Source organism: Uranotaenia lowii, chromosome 2, assembly GCF_029784155.1.
Source record: "Uranotaenia lowii strain MFRU-FL chromosome 2, ASM2978415v1, whole genome shotgun sequence".
Lineage (NCBI taxonomy): Eukaryota > Metazoa > Arthropoda > Insecta > Diptera > Culicidae > Uranotaenia > Uranotaenia lowii.
The window spans coordinates 48,424,916-48,447,305 of record NC_073692.1 but is presented as its reverse complement, the minus strand read 5'-3'; the positions used below and the strand labels follow the sequence as shown (position 1 = coordinate 48,447,305).

Genomic DNA, 22,390 nt, shown 5'->3' with positions numbered 1-22,390 from the left:
TTTTTGTCATTTTTGTCATTTTCGTCATTTTTGCCATTTTTGTCATTTTTGTCATTTTTGTCATTTTTGTCGTTTTTGTCATTTTTGTCATTTTTGTCATTTTTGCCATTTTTGTCATTTTTGTCATTTTTGTCATTTTTGTCATTTTTGTCATTTTTGTCATTTTTGTCATTTTTGTCATTTTTGTCATTTTTGTCATTTTTGTCATTTTTGTCATTTTTGTCATTTTTGTCATTTTTGTCATTTTTGTCATTTTTGTCATTTTTGTCATTTTTGTCATTTTTGTCATTTTTGTCATTTTTGTCATTTTTGTCATTTTTGCCATTTTTGTCATTTTTGTCATTTTTGTCATTTTTGTCATTTTTGTCATTTTTGTCATTTTTGTCATTTTTGTCATTTTTGTCATTTTTGTCATTTTTGTCATTTTTGTCATTTTTGTCATTTTTGTCATTTTTGTCATTTTTGTCATTTTTGTCATTTTTGTCATTTTTGTCATTTTTGTCATTTTTGTCATTTTTGTCATTTTTGTCATTTTTGTCATTTTTGTCATTTTTGTCATTTTTGTCATTTTTGTCATTTTTGTCATTTTTGTCATTTTTGTCATTTTTGTCATTTTTGTCATTTTTGTCATTTTTGTCATTTTTGTCATTTTTGTCATTTTTGTCATTTTTGTCATTTTTGTCATTTTTGTCATTTTTGTCATTTTTGTCATTTTTGTCATTTTTGTCATTTTTGTCATTTTTGTCATTTTTGTCATTTTTGTCATTTTTGTCATTTTTGTCATTTTTGTCATTTTTGTCATTTTTGTCATTTTTGTCATTTTTGTCATTTTTGTCATTTTTGTCATTTTTGTCATTTTTGTCATTTTTGTCATTTTTGTCATTTTTGTCATTTTTGTCATTTTTGTCATTTTTGTCATTTTTGTCATTTTTGTCATTTTTGTCATTTTTGTCATTTTTGTCATTTTTGTCATTTTTGTCATTTTTGTCATTTTTGTCATTTTTGTCATTTTTGTCATTTTTGTCATTTTTGTCATTTTTGTCATTTTTGTCATTTTTGTCATTTTTGTCATTTTTGTCATTTTTGTCATTTTTGTCATTTTTGTCATTTTTGTCATTTTTGTCATTTTTGTCATTTTTGTCATTTTTGTCATTTTTGTCATTTTTGTCATTTTTGTCATTTTTGTCATTTTCGTCATTTTTGTCATTTTTGTCATTTTTCGTCATTTTTGTCATTTTTGTCATTTTTGTCATTTTTGTCATTTTTGTCATTTTTGTCATTTTTGTCATTTTTGTCATTTTTGTCATTTTTGTCATTTTTGTCATTTTTGTCATTTTTGTCATTTTTGTCATTTTTGTCATTTTTGTCATTTTTGTCATTTTTGTCATTTTTGTCATTTTTGTCATTTTTGTCATTTTTGTCATTTTTGTCATTTTTGTCATTTTTGTCATTTTTGTCATTTTTGTCATTTTTGTCATTTTTGTCATTTTTGTCATTTTTGTCATTTTTGTCATTTTTGTCATTTTTGTCATTTTTGTCATTTTTGTCATTTTTGTCATTTTTGTCATTTTTGTCATTTTTGTCATTTTTGTCATTTTTGTCATTTTTGTCATTTTTGTCATTTTTGTCATTTTTGTCATTTTTGTCATTTTTGTCATTTTTGTCATTTTTGTCATTTTTGTCATTTTTGTCATTTTTGTCATTTTTGTCATTTTTGTCATTTTTGTCATTTTTGTCATTTTTGTCATTTTTGTCATTTTTGTCATTTTTGTCATTTTTGTCATTTTTGTCATTTTTGTCATTTTTGTCATTTTTGTCATTTTTGTCATTTTTGTCATTTTTGTCATTTTTGTCATTTTTGTCATTTTGTCATTTTTGTCATTTTTGTCATTTTTGTCATTTTTGTCATTTTTGTCATTTTTGTCATTTTTGTCATTTTTGTCATTTTTGTCATTTTTGTCATTTTTGTCATTTTTGTCATTTTTGTCATTTTTGTCATTTTTGTCATTTTTGTCATTTTTGTCATTTTTGTCATTTTTGTCATTTTTGTCATTTTTGTCATTTTTGTCATTTTTGTCATTTTTGTCATTTTTGTCATTTTTGTCATTTTTGTCATTTTTGTCATTTTTGTCATTTTTGTCATTTTGTCATTTTTGTCATTTTTGTCATTTTTGTCATTTTTGTCATTTTTGTCATTTTTGTCATTTTTGTCATTTTTGTCATTTTTGTCATTTTTGTCATTTTTGTCATTTTTGTCATTTTTGTCATTTTTTGTCATTTTTGTCATTTTTGTCATTTTTGTCATTTTTGTCATTTTTTGTCATTTTTGTCATTTTTGTCATTTTTGTCATTTTTGTCATTTTTGTCATTTTTGTCATTTTTGTCATTTTTGTCATTTTTGTCATTTTTGTCATTTTTGTCATTTTTGTCATTTTTGTCATTTTTGTCATTTTTGTCATTTTTGTCATTTTTGTCATTTTTGTCATTTTTGTCATTTTTGTCATTTTTGTCATTTTTGTCATTTTTGTCATTTTTGTCATTTTTGTCATTTTTGTCATTTTTGTCATTTTTTGTCATTTTTGTCATTTTTGTCATTTTTTGTCATTTTTGTCATTTTTGTCATTTTTGTCATTTTTGTCATTTTTGTCATTTTTGTCATTTTTGTCATTTTTGTCATTTTTGTCATTTTGTCATTTTTGTCATTTTTGTCATTTTTTGTCATTTTTGTCATTTTTGTCATTTTTGTCATTTTTGTCATTTTTGTCATTTTTGTCATTTTGTCATTTTTGTCATTTTTGTCATTTTTGTCATTTTTGTCATTTTTGTCATTTTTGTCATTTTTGTCATTTTTGTCATTTTTGTCATTTTTGTCATTTTTGTCATTTTGTCATTTTTGTCATTTTTGTCATTTTTGTCATTTTTGTCATTTTGTCATTTTTGTCATTTTTGTCATTTTTGTCATTTTTTGTCATTTTTGTCATTTTTGTCATTTTTGTCATTTTTGTCATTTTTGTCATTTTTGTCATTTTTGTCATTTTTGTCATTTTTGTCATTTTTGTCATTTTTGTCATTTTTGTCATTTTTGTCATTTTTGTCATTTTTGTCATTTTTGTCATTTTTGTCATTTTTGTCATTTTTGTCATTTTTTGTCATTTTTGTCATTTTTGTCATTTTTGTCATTTTTGTCATTTTTGTCATTTTTGTCATTTTTGTCATTTTTGTCATTTGTCATTTTGTCATTTTTGTCATTTTGTCATTTTTGTCATTTTTGTCATTTTTGTCATTTTTGTCATTTTTGTCATTTTTGTCATTTTTGTCATTTTTGTCATTTTTGTCATTTTTGTCATTTTTGTCATTTTTGTCATTTTTGTCATTTTTGTCATTTTTGTCATTTTTGTCATTTTTGTCATTTTTGTCATTTTTGTCATTTTTTGTCATTTTTGTCATTTTTGTCATTTTTGTCATTTTTGTCATTTTTGTCATTTTTGTCATTTTTGTCATTTTTGTCATTTTTGTCATTTTTTGTCATTTTTGTCATTTTTGTCATTTTTGTCATTTTTGTCATTTTTTGTCATTTTTGTCATTTTTGTCATTTTTGTCATTTTTGTCATTTTTGTCATTTTTGTCATTTTTGTCATTTTTGTCATTTTTGTCATTTTTGTCATTTTTGTCATTTTTGTCATTTTTGTCATTTTTGTCATTTTTGTCATTTTTGTCATTTTTGTCATTTTTTGTCATTTTTGTCATTTTTGTCATTTTTGTCATTTTTGTCATTTTTGTCATTTTTGTCATTTTTGTCATTTTTGTCATTTTTTGTCATTTTTGTCATTTTTGTCATTTTTGTCATTTTTGTCATTTTGTCATTTTTGTCATTTTTTGTCATTTTTGTCATTGTTTGTCATTTTTGTCATTTTTGTCATTTTTGTCATTTTTGTCATTTTTGTCATTTTTTGTCATTTTTTGTCATTTTATTTTGTCATTTTTGTCATTTTTGTCATTTTTGTCATTTTTGTCATTTTTGTCATTTTTGTCATTTTTGTCATTTTTGTCATTTTTGTCATTTTTGTCATTTTTGTCATTTTTGTCATTTTTGTCATTTTTGTCATTTTTGTCATTTTTGTCATTTTTGTCATTTTTGTCATTTTTGTCATTTTTGTCATTTTTGTCATTTTTGTCATTTTTGTCATTTTTGTCATTTTTGTAATTTTTGTCATTTTTTCTTTGCTCCGTCTTCTTGACAATTTTGTCTTTTTTTCTAATTCTGGTCTTATTTTTGTCTCTTTTTTATCTAATTTTTTTATAATTTTTTTTCATTTTTATCTTATTTTTTGTCACGTTTTTTTTTTCCTTTTTGTATAATTTTTTTCCCTTTCTTGTCTGATTTTTGCTTTATTTTTGTTTAATTTTTTTTCATTTTTGTCTCAAATGACTTTATTTTCTCATTATTTCAAGTTTCTTTCCTTTCTTTTCGTCTCAGTTTTGCTTTATTTTCGTTTCATTTTTGTTTTTTTTTTATCTCTTCCCTGTTCGTCTGATTTTTGTTTTCTTTTTGATTAATTTCTGTCTCATTTTCGTTTCAATTTTGTCTTGTTTTTGTTGAATTTTCGTCCAATTTATATCTCAGCTTTGTCTAATTTTTGTTTTTATTTTTTGTGTCTCATTGGTTTTGTTTGGTTTTTTGCCTCTTTTTCGACTTTTTTGCCTCTCTTTCGCCCCAGTTTTGTCTTATTTTTGCCTCATTTTTGTTTTATTTTGTTTTATTTCAATCTTTTTTTTTTCTCTTTTTGTCTCCTTCTTGCCCCATTTTTTGTCACATTTTGATTAGGTTTTAAAAACATTTTTGTTTTATTTTTTTCATATTTGTCTCTTACTTGTTCCACCTCAGTTTTATTTTTGTTTCCTTTTTATCAGATTTTTATTTCAATTTTAATTTTTTTATCCCGTGTTTTGCTTATTTTATCTTTTCTTTGCTCCGTCTTCTCTACATTTTTGTCTTTTTTTCTAATTCTGGCCTTATTTTTGTCTCTTTTTTGTCTAATTTTTTTTTTTCATTTTTATCTTATTTTTTGTCACGTCTTTTTTTCCATTTTTGTATAATTTTTTTCTCTTTCTTGTCTCATTTTTGCTTTATTTTTGTTTAATTTTTTTTATTTTTTTCTCATTGTTGTCTACTTTTTGTTTTCTTTTTTGTTTCATGGTTGACTTCCTTAGGCCCCCCTTTTATCTTATTTTTGACTAATTTTTGTCGAATTTTTTGCTTTTTAATCACATTATTGTTATATTTTCGTTTAATTTTTTTTCCTAGTTTTTTTCTCATTTTTTCCTCATATTTGTCTGTTTTTTTTTCTCTTTTATGCCTTATTTCTGTCTCCTTTTTGTCGTATTATTGTCTTATTTTCGACTCATTATTGTTTAATTTTTGTTTCATTCCTGTCTTCTTTTTGTCTCATTTTTTTTATAATTTTGTCTCATTTTTTGTCACATTTTGATTAGGTTTTTGACACGTTTTAGCCACATTTTTGTCACATTTTGGTTTTTTTTTCATTTTTTTAATTTTTGTCTCGTTTTTGTTCCATTTTAGATTTATATTGTTTTGCTCATTAGATTTTTTTTTTCACTTTATACATTTTTTCCCAGTTTTTTTGCTTATTTATGTCTATTTTTTGTTTAATTTTTGTCACATTTTAGTCTCATTTTTTTCATTTTCGTCTCATTTTTGTCTCTCTTTTGTTTCATTTTTGACTCATTTTTGTCTCTTTTTTTTTCTTTTTCGAATCATTTCTGCCTCATTTTCATCTTATTCATGTCTTATTTTTGTCTCATTTTAGTCTCGGTTTCGTTCCATTTTTTTCTCTTTTTTTCTCATTTTTGTCCTATTTCAGTCTCATATTTTGTCTCGTTTTTTTCCATTTCTGTCTAGTTTTTGTATTATTTTTATCGCATTTTTGTCTTTTATCTGATATTTGTCTCATTTTTATCCATTTTTTTTTTATTTTTGTTAGATTTTTTCTCATATTATTGTCCCATTTTTGTCTCACTTTTTTTACTTTTTTCTCATTATTGTCTCGTTTTTGTTACATTTCTGTTATATGTGATTTTTTTTAATATTATTTTTTACTTGTTTTATCTCAGTTTTGTCTCAGTTATGTTTATTTTTTAATATAATTTTTGTTATTTTTGTGATTTTTGTCTAACTTTTGTCTCATTGTTTCTTTTTGTCACATTCTTGTCTCATTTTTGTCTCATTTTTGTCTCATTTTTGTCTCATTTTTGTCTCATTTTTGTCTCATTTTTGTCTCATTTTTGTCTCATTTTTGTCTCATTTTTGTCTCATTCTTGTCTCATTTTTGTCTCATTTTTGTCTCATTTTTGTCTCATTCTTGTCTCATTTTTGTCTCATTTTTGTCTCATTTTTGTCTCATTGTTGTTTCATTTTTGTCTCATTTTTGTCGCATTTTTGTGTCATTTTTGTTTTATTTTTATCTCATTTTTTTTTCTCATTTTTGTCTGATTTTTGTCTCATTTTTATCTCATTTTTGTCTCACTTTTGTCTCATTTTTGTCTCATTTTTGTCTCATTTTTGTCTCATTTTTGTCTAATTTTTGTCATTTTTGTAAGATAAAATTTTTTCATGAACAATTTGTATTTATCCTTACAGTTTTTTTTAAATTGTTCTTTTCTTCTTAAGTTGATTTTGTGTTTTTCCTGAAATTGTTATAAGATATTAGCATTTAATTTTGATCCGACTTTTTTTTTTAAATTTAGGTTTAGCTCTGATCCTGAACAGCTTTTTCGTAGAAATCTGTTAAAAACTCATTTCGTGTAGGATAAATATAACAAAATAGATTCAATTTCCACTATCCCTGTAAATAATTTTGGACCCATTCATGGAAGTGGAAAATATGGCTATCAAAAATGGTCTGCCTATTAAAAACATTTATAAGTTTTTTTTTTCATTTCAGCTTCAGAGAGCTACATATTGAAAAAGCAAACACAGCAAATTTAAACAGAATTGCAGCCAACAAGTAAATGAAAGTGTTGGAGTGGAAAATTCAAACGAAAACATCAAACGAAATCATTATCTATAAAGCGCCCATGTTTGCAGGCGTACACACTTTCGTTTGATTCGAGGGTCCAAATATTTGACTTTCTCGGGCGCAATATGGCAACTGAAATTAACGAACTGTGTGTGCGATTCGAATCGTTTCGCCGAAAAATTGCGCCATCCAGCGACTCGTTACAGAAATTTTGATTGGACATGGGAACGTTCTGAAAATTTATGTTTACCATAGCAGAAAATTTTTAGAATTTATTTTTATCAATCTTACCTTCAAATGTCCAAAGGTCCCACTCGCGATTCGTTCCATCCGGTTTTTCGACAGGTCCAGCTCCAGCAGATTGTCCTGGCCCCGGAAGTTGTCCACGATGATCTGGGTAATGTTGTTTCGGGAAAGATCCAGTGTTCGAAGCTTAACTAGACCCCAGAAGGAGTTCATCCCGATTGCGGGCACGTTGGCATTCGTGATTTTCAAAACCTCCAGCTTCGAGAAGGTCTGGAAGATGGGCCCGATGTTCAGCGAGTTCTTCGAGCCCTTGATGTGGATCACTTCGACTTCCCGGTCCAGATCGTGCACCGGAATCGACCTCCATTCCACTGAAAGCGAGACAATATCGAAGTGATGAGGTAATTAGATGGAGTTATGATGAATTTTGTGAATCTCAATTTGTTGTTTCGATTACACAGTGCAACACCAAAGTTGTAAATAATCTCAATTATCGCTAGTTTTGAAGTACACTAGAAAACTAACAAACCCTTCAGAAGATTTTTTTTCGGATTTTATCTAGGAAGCTCTGAACAAATATCTGAAAAATGTTTGGTGTTTCAACAAATTTTTTTATATAGTTCTTAGATCGTGAACCCTTTGCATTTTTTTACAGTGTCTTCAGCAAAGTGTAGTTTATTTTAAGCACTACTACAATATAGAATACATTTATTGGAAAAAGTTCATCCAGGATCTCAAAATGACAAAAATGGTCAAAAATTTACATATTTTTAATAAGTTTTTTGACATTTTCTAATATTAGATAGAGATGAAATTCATATTATCTGTTTGTTAAAAAAAATGTGTATTTTATTTAGATTCACAAGTTTGCTTGAGCGATAGTTATTGTTTAACCCATAGGTCGGCAACCTGCGGCTCTCTAGCTCACTGCGAAAATATTATATAAGTACTTATATTTTTGAATAAAGTATTTAGAAAATCATGCTTAAACTATAATAGAGCCTTGTGACCTTGCATACGAATTTTCATAGGTGCAGAAGAAAATTTAAAAATTGTATCCGCTGAAATGCGTTGAAATTTCTAAAATCCTTTTTGAATTTATCAACCATTTCGACAAATACTTACAACTTCAAGGCGTAAAAGCATAAAATGCTTATAATAATACTGTAATCTGATCTCTATACCCCGAAGCAGTTTATTTTATAAATATAAAAAGTGAACCTTTGGTATTTTTAAACACACTAAAAATTTCAAGTGTGATGTCTGCAGCTTTAATTACCAAAAGGGCACACATTTTGAACGAAGTTTTGGTAACAGATATATTTATATAAGTTTTTTAAATTTTAAAGTATTTTTGAACTGATTTTGCCAGTTAAAATGTACTGTTTCTGTAAAGTTTATCGCTAATTTCCAATGAAGGTTACAAAATCAAACTATTATAGATTTATTTTGGTCCAATCACAGATTTTTTTCCCAGCAATCAAAGCTTTGGCTAGCATTGATGAATAATCTACCATGTATTGAATTTCATCTTTCATTCAATTGGACGAACAATACTGAAGATTCAAATGTGAAATAAAATGAGATTTTAAAAATTTTCCAGATGCATAGAATTGTGAAGACTCGTTCACTTAATGTCATGATTTTTGAAAATTTTATCAGTTCTCAGAAGCATAATTTTCGCCTTTCGGTAAATTTCAGTTGAATTTAACCAACTACTTTTGGATTTTGAAGAGGATAAGCTAAATCTGAGGAATGTCATAAGAAGCTGAATAAAACCAAATGGCTCTAAATCCTAAAGCTACACCAAACCATTGGAAGACAAATGTATATGATCAAATTTTAGACTAATGTATGATTACTAAATTTCAAGAACGATAAGCTGTCTTTTGATTTTCTTAAATCTGTGCTGTAGAAACAAGTTTTGACTGTATTAGAAATTACATCAATTTTTTTCCTTCAATAACATCTCATGTCACCGGTGTTACACATAGCGCAAAATTATGAATCATTTTTACTTTTAGTTTTTTTCACAGCACCACCATCAAATGAATAATAGTTTGACATTGTAATGAATTAAACGATAATACTTTTTGCCATGAGAACATATCGATTTTACAAAAAGTTCAATTGTACGCCACAAACTGTTTTCATTATGGCAAAACATCAGCACAAAATTTAAGGAATTGATAAAATGAAAACCTTCAATCTTTGTCCAAATCATCATCATCAAATTTCAGAAGCATTTTTGAAATTTAATTTCCATATTGATCGATGAAATCCAATGGTTTGGTGATCTTTTTCTAGGAACAAATTTAACTGCCAATTTAAATAAAGTTCCCTAGTGTATTAACTAGTAACTTGTTCACAAGGTTGCATTCATCATTACTATCCTTGAAATATTTCTATGGAATATTTCATTGCTTCTGTCATTCTCTCTTGTAAATCTTGATCTAATTTATAGTTTAAAATGTTAATAAATTACGCACGTACTAATAAACAATGGACTTATCTTGAAATTTGGATAACTTCAGTCTAGCTTAGCGCAGGATCTCATTTGTAAAATAGCCTTCTTGAAACTGCTCTTAGGTCAGTCTTGAGGGTATAACACCAGGCCTTTTCATTTGGTAATTCAGTTTTAAAGCGAAAAAAACACTTAATTTCCTAAGACACGAACGCCACAAGAATGGTGAAATGTCGTAAGTAAAAACAACTTAAGTTTCCTACTTTTCGGCGAAATTTTACTTTCTCGAGATAGGAAATAAAATATCACTTAACTGAAGGACAAAAATAAGACAAATGTAAATCCTGATAAAACTTTTATTCGATGAAGGATTAAAAATGGATAGGTTTTAACCAAAAACAAAATTCGGTCTCAAATAAGTGAAAGGTTGAATGAATTAAAATGATATAAAAAATAGAGAAAACATATAGAAGAAGAAGCGAGACGATGAGAGAGGAGATGATAAAGAAGAGAGTTTAAAAAATGGAAAAGAGAAGTTCATGAAAATTAAAGGAGATAAGAAAAAGAGGAGGAAATAAAAAACGAAGACGATTGAGAGAAGTAAAAGAAGTCACAGGGAACCAAAATGTTAAAATAAGGTAATAAAAAAATTAAATTTAGATAATAATAAGATCCCTTGATTTAAAAATAGAGGGAGGACATTATACAGAAATTAAAACAACCAAAGTAAAGATAAAAATCAACTAAAATAAAGCGTGAAAATGATGTAGTATAAATGATAAAATTGGAGAAAGTCAAAGAGAAGAAAAAAATATAGCAAAAAAGAAAGAAAAAGGAAAATTGAAGCGATTCCAGAAAAGAGAGGGCAATGAAGAGAAAACAAAATTTATCGTCAATGAAAGGCGATGATGATATTAAAGAATAATTTTCTGATCAAAACGAATCTATTGATTGTGTGTTAAGATGAAAGATTTTGATAAATATTGAAACTTCGATGAAACATTTCTAACTTTTGGCCATTTTGAGAAGAAAATAATCAATCGAATTATTCGTTGAAAGACTATAAATTGTAAAATACCTGCTTAAGCCAATAAGATTGAATTGAGCAAAAGATTAAATGAAGGAAGATTATTTTTTTTAAATGGAAAAAGCAGGGAGGAAGAAATCATAATATAATTAAAGCAATAAAGAATTAAATTGTACACATGTTAGATTCGAATGACATATATTTCTAACAGAGATGAATTAACTATGGTTTAAAATTAGTACTCATTAGACAAAAAATAGAAAGAAAAACAAATATTAGTGACTACGCGGTTTAAATCCCCATTTTTCATGCTGGTGGATGACAATCAAGATCATCAGCAATGAAGAAAAAAGTCATATAAATTTGTCAAATACTCCGGCAATCGGCAATCTGTGCTGTTTTACTGGTTAAGACATTTGTGTAATGTTTGATGTTCACTGATGTTAAAGAAAGCTTCGATTGAAAAAATACAGTAAAAGATTAAAACAAAACATAGTGTGAGATCAGATAGAAAGAAGAAAGGGCGAAGATGAGAGAATATAAAATGGAAAGGAAAAAGTTGATAAAAGTCAGTAGAGATATGAAAAAGAAAGAAAAGGAAATTGAAGTGAGAATCTAATCGCTCTGATTATGAAATTAAAAAAAAAAAGAAGCCGCGAAGAACGGAAATTTTGAGCTATAAAAAAATTCAGATATAAATCAGGTCTCAAGATTTAGAGAAAAAGAGAAAATAAAACTGAAAGAACACAAAATAAGTTAACCGAACAAAGAGGGAGGAGAATATTACATAGAAATGAATGAACAAGGATGAAAAGAATATGAAAAATGGATATGAATCTATTTCACTCAAGAATGATACATAACTTTTGTTCGTGTATAACTTGTTGACAAAGCCACTTTGACAAGGACAATTCAACGAAAGTTTAAAATAAGAGTTTGCAGAATAAATATCATTCTGGTAACGAATCTTGTGATTAACGGTCGCGTGTTATGAAGTGATACTGAAAATCATTGGACATTTCAAAAAGTGTCCGAATTTTAATTTTAGAGTACGACATGCCCAACTATTAAACAATTTTTTTCACTCTGGCAGTTTTTAATCAATTATCAGCGTTTTAGCTTACAAAACTCTGATTAATACATTAATCAGGATCGTATTTTAAAATTCAAATAAAAAAATGGCTATTTCGACTTAAATGGATACTTTTTGGATCAAAAACACAGGGCCGTAGGAAGAACCGACTCATGCGGGGGAGGGGGGGTGGGGTTTTGGTGACTGATTTTTACCTTAGATTTTTTGCCCAACAATGCACGAATACAAACAAAAAATAGCACAAATTATGTTTGTAACTATATGATTATTAATTTTTAAATACTTTTACATAAACAGTTATCGTATTGAATTGTAACTTTAGAAAATTAGTGCTAAACCTAAAAGGTGAGCTAAATTAGCTTTCATCGATTGTTAAAATCGTTAATATGTTTAGGTAGTTTTGAAATTTTCCAACTAAATTTATTTTAGAACCAATATTGTGCTTTGTTTATGGTCTATGGTACTTTAATTGATTCAATGCTTACCTTGGTCCTTTAAAAAACTGTTTTGGTATCCGACTCCTCACGCTGCGCGTTCGAACTTGAAAGACGTTTTGTCCTTCACGCTGTCGCGTGGCGGACGGGGCTAAGGGATCACCCCTAGCTTTCACGCAGACCTAGGAAGCCCCGGCAGACCTAGACCAATGTAATGGGGCCGCCGCTTCCGACGGCGGGTCGGCGGCCACCTCGGATTTGGGAGCATCGGCGGCTTTGTGCCGCCTCAGCCCCTTCATCCTCGTTGGTTGCGGTTTTGCCGCAAAAGAATTAAGTTATGAAACCCCATTTTTTTGTAACAATTCCTTTTTTTTTTTATTATTAATTTCTAGTAAGGATAAATGATTTCAATTTTCTGGGAAATGGTTCTTCCGGCAAAAAAATTTCTGGTAAATGGTTCATTCTGGTGAAAAAAATTCTGGGAAATGGTAAATTCTGGCGAAATTTTTTCTGGGGAATGGTTCATCTGGGGAAAAAAATTCTGGGGAATGGTTCTTTCTGGCGATTGAAATTCTGGGGATTTTTCATTCTGGGCAATGGTTTTCGGGTAAATGGAGTACAACCGTTTAGGTAGATCAAACTAAGTTGATTTGAGCATAAAATTAGTTTTTTTTAGGAGAGCCTTCCATTTGTTTAAAACAAACTTATTCTATACACAAATCAAACAAGCCAATCTTCTAAACTCTTTTGAAAATTCAAAGATTTTACCCTTTGATGAAAATAAATCAATTTTTTTTGTTTTCAACTAAAAGATATCCATTTTTCAGATCAAATTTGTTTGAAGCAAACGTGAACCATATAAACGATTTTAGTTTGAAATTTGACAACAACAAACTGCAATATTTTGCGGACCCAATACGAGATACCTATCTCGTTTTTCGCTTGACGCTAGTGTGCTCCATTTAAAAGCCTAATTCAAATGTTATGATTCAAATAATGAAACCTCCTTCTACCAAATTTAACGCAACACTTCCCGTTACTCAAATATATTATATAAGCAAATTTATATTGGTTTCGGAATATAAAATGCCGAATTTTGGTATTTGGCGGCTTAGATTTTCTCGCGGTCCTTTATGTGCTAATAATGTTAAACAATACACAGAGAAAATATAAAATTTTGTCCAATTTTTTTATGTGAAGATCAGGTACATGTTTGATTAACAGCAGATATTTTTCATAAAGAATCAATCCCATAATAAAAATCATGTGGGTGATTTTTTTTAATACTGTTGAAAACGCAGGTTTCAGTGGTGGAATAGAGTTATCTTTATTCATGTTTCGTCTATGAGGTCACTAGATTACAACTATATTAATTAGCGATAGCTAATTGTCACTTCCACATCTTATATTCCCTAACCGGGAAAGTACTCATTTCTCAATGAGTACTTTGATATTCTTACCCAGAATATCTGGCAACACTGTTGTGTTACCACGAACCCAATTTGTGTTGTCTCGCTTAACCGTGTGATGATGTAAACATTTATACCGCGTTTATCGTCATCACCTGTCATCAGCAATCATTGATCTATTGTTCTCGATTGCGAATTGACTCAAAGCATGCGGAACCAAAACAAACTGTTTTGGTTCTGCTGCAATCGGCAGCTATGTGGTTTGGTGAAATGGATCGGCCCGATCGGGAAAAGCGGTTCTGCTGTAGGTTCCGAAACCGTAAGTATCAACAAATACAATTAAGGTTTTTTGAATAAATTAAAATTTAGAAAATTAACTCAAATTTTATTTTTAATTTGTGATTTTCAGCTGAACTGTGTGTACAAGCTAATCTTGGTTAAAAATTTTCAATCTGGAAATTGAATTGACAAGCAAATCTCAAGTTTATGATCTATTGAATTCCTTAACAATTTCTGTTGAGTGTTAAATTTATTTACAAGTTAAATCATTTTTCCGAATTGTGAATCTGCATTCTGAATCTGAATTCTGAACCTGAATTCAAAAATCGAGCTTTGAATCTGTTTCCGAATTTCTATATAATTTTGGAAATGCACAAAACAAAGATTTCCGATTTTTAATTTCTGATTAGAATTTTAAGAGCCAAGTGTGAGAGCCTTCATTCATGAATCTTTTATTAAAATTTTGTAGTTCAGGTTTAATATAGATTCTCTATTTAAATTATTTATTTCAAACTGAGTTGTGGATGTGAATTAAACTATGAATTTCATATGATGAATCTGAATCAGAGTTTTCAATTTTGGATTGCCATTTCGAAGAACTTCGAGTATGAATATAAAACTTTTTTTTTAAGTGAGAAAATTTTTATAAAAGTGTAGCATTTTGAACTTGAGATGGGTTTTTGGCATTGATTATAGTCTAAATTTTTACTCTTGATTAACCTTACTCTATTATCATAATTTGATACTGAATTTAAAATTTTTAGTGTAGAGTAGAATACCTCGTTTCCATTTTTAGATCCTCATAAGGGGGGTTTAACCCCCAACCCCCCCCCCCCCCCCCTGTTCCTACGGCCATGCAAAAGCATATCGAAATTCAAAAAACTGAAAACAAACTAAACTTATAAACAGAAGGCCATTTCAATTTAGGTTTTTTTCTCGATAATTCACTTCTTTTTAGATTTTATTAAACAGATTTAAAAATTAACCGCTGAAGTTGTTTTTCGTAAAAATATCACATTATGCTCAGATCCCTAATGTATTTGAAACAATTATATTTTGTAATTTATGAGAATTGAAAATACTTACTCTGAAGCAGTATTGTATTAACGATATGACTCATGTTATTATGAACTGAACCATTATGCAACAATTTTCCACCGAATGGAAAACGCACATTTCGAAACGTGTTCAATGTAATTCCAGTGCACATAAAAGCAGCACTGTTTTCCTGATAATTCATTCGGGAGTGATTCTCAAGTAAACCAAATAAACCCCTTCCGATACTATTTGTCAAGTTAACTTAAGCCGCTTATGTTGAGGTATTTTGAGCTTCAAAGACCAGACAAGAACCGTGGGCGAATAACTATTCGAATCCTGCCCGGAAAACAACAACAAGCTCGATAGCGTAAAATTCTCAAGAAATATTGAGCCCTCTGGGAGGGTATCTACTTGATAAATACTAGAAGTAAACTCACCTTTGGTGCAGATGGTCTGATAGAGGCCCCTCTGGTCCAGATTGCACTCGCAATCGGTTGGACATCGTTTGAGGGCCTGGCTGGAAGCTTGAACCAGCTGAAGTAACCCCACGGCCACCAGAATCGTCAACAGCTGGAAGGCGGTGCGATGAAACAGACTGATACCACTTGTTGTTGACGTTGTTGTGGGTTTGACTGATCGGAACATCTTGGAGGATGTGTTGGCTTCTTGGCTGCTTCTACTTCTACTTCGATTGAAGTCCAAGAGGAGCTTTGGTCGGAGCCGGAAGCTGTTGTGCGTTTTGGATGGCGACCGGCGGAATTCCGAGGCCGATGAGGGGGCGAGATTTGCGGGAGATGTTTTCAATGGCGATTGGTAGTTCATTTTGCTGGAATGGAAGAAAAGAGTAGAAAAAAGTTAGGTTAGGTATTTGAAGGGTATTTTTATCAGTAAGGTGGACAGTATCATGGTTTTAGTTTAGCATGAAAAAAGTCTTCTTTTTGTCCTTTCGAACTAAAATTGAACTAGTGAACCTAGTGAACTTTGTTTAAACTGTCGCCATAGAAAAGTTCGATTCATACACTTTCAAGTTGACAATTCCATCTTTCAAAGGATAAATTGAGCCTCTTAATTTCCACTAGCTCGAATGTTCGATTTATTGAGGAAGAATAATATTCAAATTAAAACGACACATGAAGAGCACATAAAAATAATAGTTATTCTTGGCCAAAACCGAAAGCCGAACTTCCATTCAAAAACTATAAAAGTAGATATTAAAACATTATGAAATTTGCAACACCCTAGTAAATCCAACGTGCAACTTATCATTTATTTCAGTCTAATAAATAATTTCACCCCTGGAATTTATTTATAGAACCCATCCAAAGTACAAGTATCTGAGCTAATAATGTGGGCTTCTGTGCAGAGAAAAAAGTACCAACGCGTTCCTTGAATGGAGCATACAGGGAATAACAACCACTCCTTCAAGGTCTGTCGATTCATTTTGTTTTTTGCTGCAATTTCAGCGACTATCTAGAGGCCACTTACTATCATCATTAGCGCTTCTTTTTTCCGGTAAAAATGTACTGGGTTGCCGAGTGGGAGAAAAGATTAATTTTCAACTAGAAAACTAAAAGCAATGCAACGAGCAGAACCGGATTAGTGGCTCCTGGTTACCAGGTTCTGTGAACCTTCGGTTTTCTACTATTTTATTGAAATTAAAAGAAAAAAAATTCATATCTCTTTGGGAGGTTTACTCGTTATATTTTAAGATTTTCTGTGATTTAAATGAGGTGATTGCAGTGCAAATTAAACTCATTTCGCTTTAAGAATGCAATTATCGCAATTTTATGGTTTTATATGAATAAAATTCTAGAGAGAACAGACATTAGTGTTCCAAGAAGAATGCTTGATAATTAATATTTCCTTTAGCCTCGAATACCCTTCCACCGAATAATTAGAAATTTTTATCAAAAATATCATCAACATCCAAAAAAATCTTCTTCTCTTGTTTAAATTGATTTATGGTATACATTAAATTTTGGTAGCAAACTTATTGTCTGTCTGTCAGAAATATTTCAAGGTTGGTTTTAGACCACTCCCTTTTTCCAGTGGTAAGTTAGCAAGGTAGAGCGAGGCTCTCTTACAAATTTTTGAACAACACGAGAACTATTTGTGCAAATTATTCCAAATTTTGGCATTAGAGGATGTTAAAGAAAAATTTCTTAAACGGTTTCATACCTCTTTCTCTCATATTAGTGCTAAGATAGAAAAGGGGAGGGGGTCTACTTATAGGGGAGAGTGGGGATACTTGATCCCCTTTTCTTATTTTCACCATATCTTTTTGGAAAAATTTAGCAACTCGCCGCCTTTGACATTTTCTGACAGCTTGTAACTTCAAGTTTCTATGCTCCAAAAATTTGAACGATACTTGAACCCGTTGATGATCTAGAAGCATTTTCGTGGGAGTAAAAAAATTGCGATTTTTCTGAAGTTAGGGGAGACTTGATCCCCTATTGAAAGAGACTTGATCTTTTATTCAGGAAGCCCTAATCCTTGTATAAAAATCAAACAAAACCCCTAGGAAGAATGTTAATTGACTATTTCGGTCATGTTTGTTCTCATTTCACAATTTATAGCAGACATAAGAAGAAAATTCTATAACTTTGTCTCAACGCTAATAACATTGCATACTTAAAGGCGCTATTTTTTTATAATTAAGCGAAAATTAATTATTTTTGCTCTATTCTTCAGAAAATTGTTTGATAAATATTAGTTTTTGGATAAATATTAGTAATTTCGTTATCAGCAATCATAACGATCAATTCAGAAGAAGAATATGCCGTTTGGAAGGGGGATAAATTGTACCCAACTCTAGGGGATCAATTGTACCCATAATCAACATTTTAGAAAACTTTTCCTGAAAAAAGTTGAGAGTTTTCCATTACTTTGAAAGTATGGCATTATGAAGTTCATTTTACGCTCGAACGATTGATACATTGGAACAAATATTTTTTTCATAATTTTCCCATGTAAGGAACATTTTAAAGTGATGAAAAAAGATCTTCAAGTTACATTTTGTGAAATTTTTCAAACAAAGTTCAATTACTCATTTTTCTAGAACATTTGACCTTTGTGAGACATTCCAGTTTCGAGATATAGCTAAGGAATCAAGTATCCCCAGGGATCAAGTATCCTCATTCTCCCCCATATATTTTTCATAACTATAGAGAACTAATTGAGCAAATAAAACTAAATTGGACAAGGGAGGTTAATCGGGTACATGAAATCTTTCTATGATGGTTTGAGACCGCTTCCTCCATCCAGTGGGATGAAAAAAGATGAAGGGGCGCTTTCATACATTTGTTTTTGCCCAACTCGAGAACTAAAAACGCAAATGGAACCAAATTCTGCAAAAGAGGGTATTTGGCATGCGCAGTTCTATAAAATTTAGAACATTTCCTAGTCGGTTTACCCTTAAATTTTCGAAATTTTCCACTCGTTAAGAATGTTTCTCAAAAAATGCTGTCAAACTTTACATTGAGGTGATCAAAATTTCAAATGCACTTCTGAAGCGTACGACTTCTACTGGCAGTCTAACTTTTTTTTCACATTATTTCTATTATCTAAATCTATCTAAAACCTACATTACTTAAATTATCTAAAACCTACATTTTTTCGCTGAAAAAGTCACGGAGGTTCAGTCTTATGATTACATACCATTTTAGTTCAACGAATAGCTCCATCGTTTAAGAAACAATTTTTTCATTGGACTTAATTTCGGTACTTTTTCTGTTCCAACCATTTTACCTATTTGTTGATGTGTTGTCGTTTTTCTAAAACCCGTCTTTCGATGTGTTTTATATTTCTTCTTTAAAAAAATCGAGAATAGTAGAAAATTATAGACCTAACTGTTAATAGCCATTTTTGATCGATTTAACATTGTTATAAAAATAGGTCGATTTTCAGTTTTCTCATGTCAATGTTTTCTTAGATGTATGTAACTTTTGACAACTGCTTGTCTTACAGTATACTGTAGTACTATAGTATGCTATAGTCATTAAAATGAATTGTAAGATTGACATATTTTGAATCATTCTGCGCAAAAATTAAGTAAAAATAAGTATTGGCTTGGGTTTATCTCAATTGTAGTAAACCCCGTCTAAAAATCTGTTTTAGAGGGTCTATAAAATTCAATTTTTGATTTTTTTTTCATTAATTAGCAAATTGAAACAAGATTTTTTTTAAAAAAACTTTGAAATAAAGGGAATTGATTTGTATTTTTCTTGTGACTATTTTTAAATAAGATTCAATTCAATTCAATTCTGCAAGTCCCGATTTACCAAAAAGCTTCATTAAGACAACTAAACCTAATAGATAATTCCAGATAAGAAAATGCATTTAAATTTAAGAATTTAGCAGTATTTTAAAATTCTGCAGAACACAAAAGCCCCAACAAACATTTTTCACTAACTATTCGATTTCTTTCCACCTTTCATTTTAATTTCTGAGAGAGAGGGGGCGTTTTGGCGATAAATGTTTCTCATATCAGTGAAGTATGAACAATCATTCCTAAAGCAGTGCTTAAAGATTTTAAAAAATGTGTGGGTTCTGTCTAATTATTCAGCTTTGAGTTATTTCACTAAAATAGTAAGGTTATTTTAAATCTTAACTATCGAAATTAAGTAATAGAAATGCATATTATTTTAATAGAGATTTAAATATTCTTTAATGGATTTCAAAGGTTTTATTTAAGAGATAAAAAAATTAGTATCTACTTAAATAAGCAAACAATAACCTTACTCTTTTCAACCACAAAATATTTAGGAACAAAAGAGTTCATGTTTGTGGTTCAAAGCAGATTCGTTTTCTGCTCTTATTAACTCGTTTAAAATTTTATAATTTTAATTAGAAACTTTGTAGATGAATAACTAAGCAGTTTTGAATAACTTATTCGGTATGTAATGCCATATTCGGCTAAGACGTTGTATGTTTCTAATTTGCACTATGAAAGCCAATGAAAAATGTTTACAGCTTTATTTTCGCTTGACGATAAAGTTCTGTAATCAATAAAAGTTCATAAGTTATTCATTTTTAATAAGAAAACTGTGAATATTTTTTAAACATTAAGATCTATATTTTTCAAAGAATAGCAACTTCAAAATGAATCCAATTTTTTTTTATTTTTATGGTTTCTGCTGGTTTGTGTTTCCTAACTGACTCTGATTAAATATAAAATTTTAATTTTGGATTTTAGAATCAAAACTTTGAAACTGCCATGTTTATCTCGATACTAAAACTTAGCTTCGAGCTTAACCTGAATCTCATTTTTTAAATTTGAATTTTGAAACAGAATCCTGTCTTTTAAACCTGAGTTCAATATCTGGATTTCGAATCTGACAACGAATTTCAAATTTCAGATAATAATTTCTTCTCTTTGGTTCACAACCAACAAGCGAAATTTGTATCAAACCAAAACCCTAGGGCAAAATTCAATAGCGATGCGAATGATGAGACTGTTTTGGATTTTTTAATTCTGGTTCACCATTATGAAACTTCCTAAATTTCCAATTCTGCAAAAGAATTTAAAGTTGAAATATTGTAATTGTTGTAATTTTAATATTTTTTTCATATTCAAAAATGATGATTTTCAAATATGGAAAATCCATCTAGTTGAGGTTTCAAATGCAAAACCAAGATTCGAATCAGGTATTTTTTTCCAAACGATGATTCAAACTGGATTACAATAACAAAAAAAAAACTGAATAAAGAATCCGAAATCTGATCACAGATATATAATTTCAGTTTTTATAACAAATTTGGATACATAAAATACAGAATTATTCCAACCTAAGCTTAACAGATATTGTTATATCCGGGCCGTGATATTCATGGTTATTGTCCCCAATATCCGCCAATGTCAAAATAATTTAATAAACATCATAAAAAAGCACTAAAAACTTTTTCTTATATCAAAACAGATTCGTCAACTTTAAATCGTTCATTCTTATTTTGATGAAATTTGCTCACAAAATCTGGACTCAAAATATGTAGATTTTTTTTTCTTTTTTTTCAGGGATTATAAACCAAGTTAGTATATTCATTCCGAATACGAAATTATATTTCTAAAGAATCAATTCTCAAATTTCTGTTTGAATTTGCAATAATGTGAACAAAATCGGGCAATATCTGAGCAATCCGGCAAGCTAAGCTTATTGAAGTTCGATATTCGAGACGCAATTTCTATCAACAAGTGAGAATTTTTTTTTAAAACTGCAGTAGAATTGTGGATCTTGAACAAGATTACAGGATTTTGGCTTTAGTTCTGATTCGAGATTATTACTCTTGAATCATTATAGGGTAAGTGAGCCCTATTTTGGCATGGTCCTTTTCTTGGCATGCCAACATGTCTTTTCATGTTTTTTTAGGTCCAAATTGAGCTAAAAAATTTTGAATATATTTTCATTGCGAAGAGAATAATTTGTTTCAAATCTGTGCATACCGAATTTTTTGATTGTTTGTACTTTATTGAAGTAGTTAATTTTTTTCGATCTGCATCCGAGGCAATTATGTTGGAAATCACCGTATGAAAATCAGATAAACTCACCTTTCTAGTGTAACTGTTAAATTCCCATGCGATTTCAAACGCGGACATTCATTTCAAAAATTTGCTATAAATACTCATGCCTACAGTTAAACACGGCAAAAAATCTAAAAATACTAGAAAGACAAAAGAATGAATATTTATTTAGGTATTGAATACAAATTTAAAACTAATTTTGTTCCTTTTCTTGGCATGCAACTTCAATCGAAATACACCACCAGTGTTGGAAGCTGGAAAAAATACATGTTCATTAAAGAGGTATTTTTGGGCTGATGTTTTCCCTAAAAATTCGTTTAAAACTACGCACAAATGTTTTCATACTAATTGATCATAAGATTGTTTCTATCATAAGATTGTTTCTATCAACTTAAGCTTCGAAATAAGTTGGAGAACATAAAAGACTCGACTAACTAAAAGTCATATCCATGCATTGAAAATGCAAAAATCGCTATTTGGGAACCATGAATCGAAGGTACATTGGTGTGCGTGCGAACAGCATTTGCATTGCAGTCTGCCGAGCAAAAGCCACGTGGTCTCCTACAGAACACAGTGATTCGAAATAAAAAAAAATTAAGTGAAATTAAGCAACTCACAAGACTTGAAGATGTTTTTCTTACCTAAAAACTGTTAGATCAATGGCAATTTATGACTTTAGTATATAAAATACATAATTCATTAAGTTTTGGAATCGTTTTCTATTGCTTGGGAACCATATAAATACTCAGATTTAATTTTTTGGATTTTTGTTCTGATTTTTTTCTTGGAAACAGAAGTTGGAAGTTCAGGAAAATATCGTTTTCTTTCCAATTATTCCTTATAACA

The 22,390-nt window shown here is 29.4% G+C and overlaps 1 protein-coding gene across 1 annotated transcript in view; it reads right to left on the bottom strand.

Moving 5' to 3' along the window:
• The window catches only part of LOC129747227 (leucine-rich repeat-containing protein 15-like), a 121,137-nt gene that overhangs the window by 59,381 nt on the left and 39,366 nt on the right, over window positions 1-22,390 (bottom strand). The window contains exons 2-3 of the mRNA XM_055741323.1: window positions 15,465-15,853; window positions 7,329-7,654 (exon numbers count right to left, since the gene is read on the bottom strand). Coding sequence (XP_055597298.1) covers window positions 7,329-7,654; window positions 15,465-15,849 — 711 coding nt within the window. The 5' untranslated portion in view covers window positions 15,850-15,853. The remainder of the gene's footprint in view (window positions 1-7,328; window positions 7,655-15,464; window positions 15,854-22,390) is intronic.